Here is an 8,938-nt window from a genome sequence, read left to right as displayed (position 1 = left end):
CAGCCAAGCTCTTAACCACCATGCCATCATCGTTCTTTAGGTGTTCTTTATACTTTATCATCTAGAGACACTGTTTACTACTGAGAGAAAATATATGTAACATAACCTTTTAGTTATAGAAAGGCTTTTCGGTTATGGAGGCTGTTATTCAGAACAGGTGGATGCAAGTTGATGCCTCTAGGAACTAAAGCATGGAAAGAATGATCACTTCTGAGTTTGAGAAGGTGGTTGCAGAACAATGAGGAAAGAATCAAACTTATCTTCTTATACCAAATCATGTATTGTATTGCAGAAGTTTGCTAATAAAGATATCACAAAAGTTAGAATCATCTAGAGGAAATGCTGGTAGTATGGCTCAGTGTCTGAATTCAAAAATCTCTACAACAGATCTTCTTGTTTTAGGGGTAAGTGTGACTTCATTCTGAGGGGTAAGTGTGACTTCATTCTGACTGACTAAATTCAGGATCATGTACTATTTCAATTTAAAAAGGAGTACTTGGATCTGGAAAGGGACAGATTTGGTTGTCAACAGGGTAAAAGTATTTTTTTTTTTACTGTTAACTCTTCTACAAATTTTGACTGATCTCATGTCTCTTCATAAACAAATATGTAATTGGATATAAGCATACTGACTAAACCAACACACACTGGGTAATAGAGACAGCAGCATAAGGAATAAAAGGGAAAAAAAGGAGACCTTACTCTGAGAAAAAGATCTGTCTCTGATCTCTTTTAATTACTGCACTGATGTCTGTGCTATAAGATAATTATAGATTTGTCTCTTCTGTTATAAACACTTGAGGTTCCAGACAGTTTATCTAGTTCTCTTAATAAACATCAAGGAATTAGGATCATGCTCTTTCACATCAGAAGGGGAGAAAACTTTTCCACTCGATTTGATCTTTTCCTCTGAATTTAGCTACTGTGTAGACCAATTGTCAGAGTCTCCTAGCAGACTGTTAAGCAGAGGTTCTTAACTCTTTGGGGGTCACAGGCCCCTTTGAGTACAGGATGAAAGTTCTGAATCTTCTCCCCTGAAAAACGTACGTATTCACAAGCCTTTCCACCCAATTCCGGAGGAGTTAAAACCTCCTGGAAGCCATTCATTGGCTCTAGATTAAGAACTGTTGTTAACTAAGAAAACCCATCTTGTCCTTCTCCACACACTGGCAGCTTTGCTTCCTTGTAGAGTCCTTTATAAGTTTTGGTTCTTTGGGTATATCATAGTTTTATATAGAACAACTGCCAGTCATATAAGAGGTGCCACTATTTTGCAAACGCATTCACTCCAACAGTTGGGAAAGTCAGCATGGAATTAATATTCTTGATACCTATGTGCTTGTACAAGATATATTTACTAGGTGCCTGTTCTATGCCAGCCAACATATTACAGGCTGATAATATAAAAATGAGAAAATCAAAGTTCAGACCCTTAAGGATCTTGCAACCGGTGGGGGATGATTTTCTCATTCAAATCCACATGGTTTAAGTACTAATAGCATTCTTTTCTCACAGGTTATCCAGATCATGATCGGCATCTTTCATGTTTTCATGTGGTATTTTGTAATGTTTTTGTATATGGGACAAATTCAAGGAGTCTTTGGAATATATGAACCTTTAACTTACAAAACAGGATGTGCTTTATGGGGAGTTATTGTGAGTAGAATATAATTTATATTGATTCGGTCATTCAATAAATAATATCCATGTTATATAGTTGAAGGTAGGGGACAGATTCTAACCAAATTTTTCAGGAGAATTATATAACTAAATCTTATATTAGTAATTTATTCAAAATCAAATTCATTTTCAACAAATATCATTGAGTACTATTCAAGGGCTGTGGATACAGGTGTGAACCCATAATGACAACCATAGGCTAGATTGTCCCTAGATATGTGAAACACAGAGAATCTTAACCATTATCTCTGTTAGCACGGTTAATTCTCAAAGTTCTTTACTTTAGCCTCCTCGTACAAAGAGTTGACCCACATTTTCTAAGTTTGTCGTTACCAGCACTCTTCCATGGTTTCTAGGTAGCCATAAGATAGGAGGAAAACCTGGAGAGTATGGCATCTTGGAAACCAAGTGAAGAAAGTGTTACAAGGAATGGGGAAAGATCAAATATCTTATACTCTGTCAAGTAATATAACGGCTAAGAATTAACCACTGCATTTACCAATATGGAAGCCAGTAGCGAACTTGACAAGTAGTTTCAGTGGAATAGTGGGGCAAGAGCCTGATTAGAGTTGATTTAAGAAATGAAGGAGAGGAATTGGAGACAGTAAATGCAGGCAACTCCTTCAAGGACTTTGCTGTAATGGGGTTAAAGAAGTGGGATAGTAGCTGGGAGAAAGTTTTATCAAGAGAGGGTTGGAAGTAAGTTTTAAGAACTAATGTGCTGGAAAGCTGGAAGAAGTAATATGTCTGTTGATGGGGCTGAATCAAGAGAGAGACAAAATTGATGATACAAAACAAACGAGGAAGGGGCTTTTTGGAGGCATGTACCTGTGTAGGCAAGAGATGATAAATTTTAGTGCGTAAGTAGGTTGATCATAGCTTAGAGCATGGACAGTTCATCTTTAGCAGTGGTCTCAACTGGGATTGATGTTTTCCCCCACAGAACTGGGGGGATGCTACTTGCATCTAGTGGGCAGAAGCCAAGGATGTTTCTAAACATTCTACAGTGCACAGGACAGCCCCCCACAACAAATAATTATGCAACACTAATGGAATAGTGTCAAAGTATAGTAACAGAAACGAAAGACAGAGTAACAGAAAGAACAAATTTTGATGGGTAGGTAGATGAGATTTTGGGAGTTTATGGAAGTTTTCTTCTGATGGCTTCAAGTATCTTAGTGAATGAGAGCTAACAATGAGAATGGGAAAATGGGTTGGTTGTTTGAGGAAAGAAAAGACGATATGAAATAGTCATCTAGGAAAATGAGTACATGAATAATGGAAAAGTAGTTTGATTTCCATACAGCATTAAGGACTCACTTGAGGTTCAGGAACATGATTGTACAGTGAGATGAGTCATATGTCTTTCTCAGGCTATAGTCATTGTAGATGTAGGTCATAGTAGGATGAAAACTGCATTTAATCAAAATTTTGGTTCAACCAAGCCACTGTGATGAAACAGAGACACAAAGGAGTTGAAAATGTATGTAAGAGAGTGTAATGATTGATCATGGAATTGAAGCTGGTGAAGGAGAGAAGAATATAACATTGAGGTGAGGGTCTCAGATTATAGGTCCAAGTGGAAGTCAGAGACTTCTTAGAGTTTGAGTACTAGAGGGCATGAGCTAAAAGATAGCAGGTGGTCTTTCAGGTGGAGTACTAGAAGTTGAGATTTGGAAGGTGTTGCAGTTATTGGTAGAGACAATGTGAAGAGAATGAACATGTGAGTGACTAGGATAGGGATGAGTCAAAACATAGGAGAGAAATTCAAAAAACCACAAGCCCAGGGTGTTAGAAGGGTCATGTGCGTGTATATTGAAATAAGTTGCCATCAAGTCAGTTCCAACTTAACGGCAACCACGTATGTGTATATTGAAATCACCAAGAATTAAGTGGTGTTGGAGAGAGAGTCAGAGACAAGAATTAAAGTCATCTAGAAATTGAGGCTCAGCCAAGGGGTCAGTAGATGACTTCAGCCAGGAGGGATAACAGGTGATGGAATCTAATGACGTGATTCAAAGCTAGGGGAGAGAGAGTGGTTGGACATAGCGATAAGGAGCAGGGAGACCACTCAACACATTCTTGGGACTGAGACAAGATGGATACCACTGTGAGGGCTATACAGGAAGAAGTAACCTCTGGAAGATCCCCTGCCTTTATATACTGGCTCACAAGTGTCAAAGCATTGCCTTGGAAAACAGTCGGAGAAAAATAATAAATTTTCAGACCAAACTCCAGATAAATGATCCATGTCCCTCAGTGTTTAATCTTCCATATGACAAAAATAGCATGTTTAACTCCTAGAATAAATGATCTGAAATTTCTATTAAATGGAATCCAATACAGAACTTCTCATTTAGGTCATAATTTTGAAAGGCATTTTTATAAAACACATGGTTTGGTAATCTAGTTAGAGAGCCTTCTAGTTTAAAATTCACAAGATACTCTTCATTCTGTATTCTGAGCTAGTTCTTACCTTCACTGTGTTCCTCAGAAATCTCAGCTTTTGTTACACTCTCCTGAGCATACAGATTTGCAATATCCTTGTGGAGTTTGTAAGCTTCAGATTTGGCCTTCCTGTATGTGGTGTGTAGCATGAATGATATTTTGCTATGAATTAGCTTTTGACTTGGATCTTTGTCAAAGCCACTAAAACAGTTAAAAGGGATTTGTCAAGGGAATTTTGCATCCGACCTTCAAACAATATGGCATATCTTTGCAGTTGTGGGAAATAGAGAACATAGCCCGGTATGAAACAATGGAGCCTCTTTTTTAAGAAACAAAGGCAAAGGCATGAATAGCAGCTGTTAACCTTAATAATGGCTCCAGTCTCGGTTAAGAGATACATGTTGTACATGTGCAGTTTGTAATAGATTCATAGACTGCTTTATCCACACCTACATACAAATGCAGTAATTATAATAGGTGGCATCATCTCATTAGGAAGGACAGCATTAGAAGTAATAATTGAATGAGTTCAGAAAGTGCACGCACTTATAACCACACTTGGTCCCTGATTCAGGACTGCTTAGGGCCGTTTTTGGCATATCCTACAACCTGAATTCTGCCTACTGTCTCTCGTGTGTGTGTGTGTGTGTGTGTGTGTGTGTGTGTGTGTGTGTGTGTGTGTTACCACTGATGCTGCTGTTCAGCTTTCAATTCATTACTGCATGATAGAAACTGTCTTAGCCCCTTCTACTTAAAATGGGGATATTTCTTTATAGTTTGTTATTCTTAGTATTGTAAAAAATAATTGACTTAGTAGAGGAAGTTGCTAAAATAATTTTAAGTTGATAAGCATTACCAATAGGTATTTATAAATATATGTTTTTATATCCAGTTTATCCTTTCAGGAATCTTTATAATAAGAAAAGAAAAGCATCCAAGTCACTGTCTGGTAAGTTGAAATGTTTAGGGTGTCTCTAGAAATCCTTTATTAAAAAGCTAAACAAATAAGCTTTAATGAAAAGATAGTGAGTCTCTAAACAATGAAAGAATCTTCCTTACCTCTAAAATAAATGAAGGAATTAAGTGAAAATCCAAGGACACATAATTCAGTGTAGACAAACAGGTGACATTAGTTAGATTTGTGACTGCATTAGGTACAGCTTTCTAAATTTTTTAAGTATAGATTTTTTTGTTTTTGGTGTTTTACATTCTTTTAACATAGTAGCTGTTTTTCTATTAGAAAAAAAAAAATTTGGAAGGACCTAATACCTTTATATATAGACACAATATTTCTGTAAAACATTTTCTGAGCTATCCAATTAAGGAATAAGATTGTAGCTTGTCACAAAATAGGGACCTGTCCAGAATGAAGTTCTCACTATGGTATAGAAAGATAATTGGAAGAAAAAAATCTTAAGATCTTAGAGCTAAAAGATGTTTTAGAAATTAATTAGTATGATCTCATAATTTTAAATATTAATAAAACCAGTGTCCAAAGATACTAATACATTTTCTTAGATAATGAAAATACAGGATTAAAACTCATTGATTCCCATTTAGCTTTATTTCTACAGGTGGTTGTCTTCTATTTTTAAGAGTGAAACCTTTTTGTTCAAATCATACCTTATAGATTTTTTCCCAATTTCCCTATAAGATTGTAAAATACAGTATCTTTGTGCCCAAATGGAAGGTTGATGCTTAGTAGTCTGATGGTACTTTAATTTTTCCTCCAGATTAAATTGGTTTCATGTAAACCAGAAAAATATTTTACTCTAATGGCAAACATACCAACACTTCCCAAACGTAGAAACTAGATCAAAGTTTTAACTTGATGACTGTTTTTTAAGCAATACAAAATATTTAACCAAAGAGCTTATTCTGAATGTAATAAATTTACCCTGTGTCATCTTCTTAGGTCGCATGTGCTTTGTCCATGAACATCCTCTCCACAGTTGCTGCAATCATTGCACTAATTCTAACAGTAATTGAATTGTCTCAGTTTCATTCTGTGTCATATAGGAATTATGGACAAGCGGTAAGTGACCAATCCTATAGAAACATCTTAATTTCAAAATGATTCTTGTCAGTGGTTTTCAAGCTTCAGGAGGTAAAATGAGCTTTTATTGTTCCTCAGGAAACTCTGTGATTTAGAAGTGGGCTCTTGATTGAAAGTTTTAATTCAAAAATAATTCTAAGATGATATTTTTTGTCAAAAATAAAACGTTTGAATCCTTCACTTGCCCAAATAAAATAAGTAAAAAAATTGAGGGCTTCAGTGATACGTATATATACATCAGGCATGGGTTCACCAGTGATTCTGTTAATGAAAGAAGACTATAACCTTGGACCATAAAACCATCTCCAAATCGAAAAAAGAATACTGCTATTCACACAATTTTAATTATAGATACCTTGTAATTGCCATATTAACATAGAACTTTCTATACACAGTCTATTTTTATGTCTCTCAAAAATTTTGCTCTCAGTTCTAAATATACATAAACCTATCTGGCTTCCAAATATGATGGGGAAAGAGCGGCCTCCTAAAAGTAGTTGTTGTTAGGTGCCTTCGATTCGGTTCCCATTCATAGCAACCCTACGTACAACAGGACGAAACACTGCCTGGTCCTGCGCCATCCTCACAATCGTTGTTATGCTTGAGCATTGTTGCAGCCACTTTGTCATTCCATCTCATTGAGGGTCTTCCTTTTTTACACTGACCCTGTATTTACCAAGCATAATGTCCTTCTCCAGGGACTGATACCTTCTGATAACATGTCCAAAGTATGTGAGACGTAGTCTTGCCATCCTTGCTTCTAAGGAGCATTCTGGCTGTATTTCTTCCAAGACAGATTTGTTCATTCTTTTGGCAGTCCATGGTATATTCACTATTTGTCACCAATACCATAATTCAAAGGCATCAGTTCTTTTTTGGTCTTCCTTATTCATCATCCAGCTACCACATGCATATGAGGCGGCTGAAAACACTATGGCTTGGGTCAGGAGCACCTTAGTCTTCAAGGTGACGTCTATGCTTCTTAACACTTTGAAGAGGTCTTTTGCAGCAGATTTGCCCAATGCAGTGCGTCATCTGACTTCTTGACTGCTGCTTCCATGGGTGTTGATTGTGGATCCAAGTAAAATGAAATCCTTAACAACTTCAATCTGTTCTCCCATTATCATGATATTGCTTTATTGGTCCAGTTGTGAGGATTTTTGTTTTCTTTATGTTGAGGTGTAATCCGTACTGAAGGCTGTAGTCTTTGATCTTCATTAGTCAGTGTTTCAAGTCCACTTCACTTTTACTAAGCAAGGTTGTGTCATCTGCATAATGTAGGTTGTTAATGAGTCTTCCTCTGATCCTGATATCCCGTTCTTTTTCATGTAGGCCAACTTCTCGGATTATTTGCTCAATATACAGACTGAATAAGTATGCTGAAAGGATACAACCCTGACGCACATCTTTCCTGATATTAAACCACACAGACGCCCATTGTTCTGTTCGAATGACTGCCTCTTGATCTATGTACAGGTTCCTCATGAACACAATTAAGTGTTCTGGAATTCTCATTCTTCACAATGTTATCCATAATTTGTTATGATCCACACAGTCAAATGCTTCTGCAAAGTCAGTAAAACACAGGTAAACATCGTTCTGGTATTCTCTGCTTTCAGCCAGGATCCATCTGACATCAGCAATGATATCCCTCGTTTCACAAGCTCTTTGAATCCAGCTTGAATTTCTGGCAGTTCCCTGTCGATGTACTGCTGCAACCACTTTTGATGACCGTCAGCAAAATTTTACTTGCTTGTGATATTAATGATATTGTTCGACAATTTCTGCATTCGGTTGTATCACGTTTCTTTGGAATAGGCATAAATATGGATCTCTTCCAGTCAGTTGGTCAGGTAGCTGTCTTCCAAATGTCTTGGCATAGACAAGTGAGCACTTCCAGTGCTGCATCCATTTGTTGAAACATCTCAATTGGTATTCCATCAATTCCTGGAGTCTTGTTTTTCCTTAATGTCTTCAGTGCAGCTTGGACCTCATCCTTCAGTACCATCAGTTCCTGATCATATGCTACCTCCTGAAATGGTTGAACATCGACCAATTCTTTTTGGTATAGTGATTCTGTGTATTCCTTCCATCTTTTGATACTTCCTGCATCGTTTAATATTTTCCCTGTAGAATCCTTCAACATTGCAACTCGAGGCTTGAATTTTTTCTTCAGTTCTTTCAGCTTGAGAAATGTGGAGTGTATTCTTCCTGTTTGATTTTTCTATTTCCAGGTCTTTGCACATGTCAGTATAATACTTTACTTCATGTTCTCGAGCTGCCCTTTGAAATCTGCTCATCTCTTTTACGTCACCATTTCTTCCTTTCGCTTTAGCTACACTACATTCAAGAGCAAATTTCAGAGTCTCTTCTGACATCCATTTCGGTCTTTTCTTTTCTTTCCTTTTTCTTTTTTTTTTTTTTTGTACTTTAGATGAAGGTTTACAGAACAAATCATTTCTCATTAAACAGTACACATATCGTTTTATGACAATGGTTAACAACCCTATGACATGTCAACACTGTCCTGATACTTGGCTGAAATCTTCTGTTAGTTCCAGTAGTTTTCCTGTGGATTCTTTGGGGTTTTCTGTGTATAAGATCATATCATCTGCAAATAGAGATACTTTTACTTCTTCCCTACCAATTTGGATGCCCTTTATTTCTTTTTCTAGCCTAACTGCTCTGGCTAGGACCTCCAGCACAATGTTGAATAAGAGTGGTGATAAAGGACATCCTTGTCTGGTTCCCATT

The 8,938-nt window shown here is 36.9% G+C and overlaps 1 protein-coding gene across 1 annotated transcript in view; it reads left to right on the top strand.

Annotated features, from left to right (window-relative positions):
- Window positions 1-1,524: 1,524 nt before the first annotated feature.
- MS4A13 (membrane spanning 4-domains A13) overlaps window positions 1,525-8,938 on the top strand; it is a 98,494-nt gene continuing 91,080 nt past the window's right edge. Inside the window, exons 1-3 of the mRNA XM_004389319.3 lie at window positions 1,525-1,656; window positions 5,021-5,077; window positions 6,044-6,163. Of these exons, the coding sequence (XP_004389376.1) occupies window positions 1,528-1,656; window positions 5,021-5,077; window positions 6,044-6,163 (306 nt within the window). The 5' untranslated portion in view covers window positions 1,525-1,527. The remainder of the gene's footprint in view (window positions 1,657-5,020; window positions 5,078-6,043; window positions 6,164-8,938) is intronic.

The sequence above is a fragment of the Trichechus manatus genome, unplaced genomic scaffold (genome assembly GCF_000243295.1).
Source record: "Trichechus manatus latirostris isolate Lorelei unplaced genomic scaffold, TriManLat1.0 scaffold00240, whole genome shotgun sequence".
Taxonomy (NCBI): domain Eukaryota; kingdom Metazoa; phylum Chordata; class Mammalia; order Sirenia; family Trichechidae; genus Trichechus; species Trichechus manatus.
The sequence above is the reverse complement of the archived record's forward strand: the minus strand, read 5'-3'. Positions and strand labels throughout refer to the sequence as shown.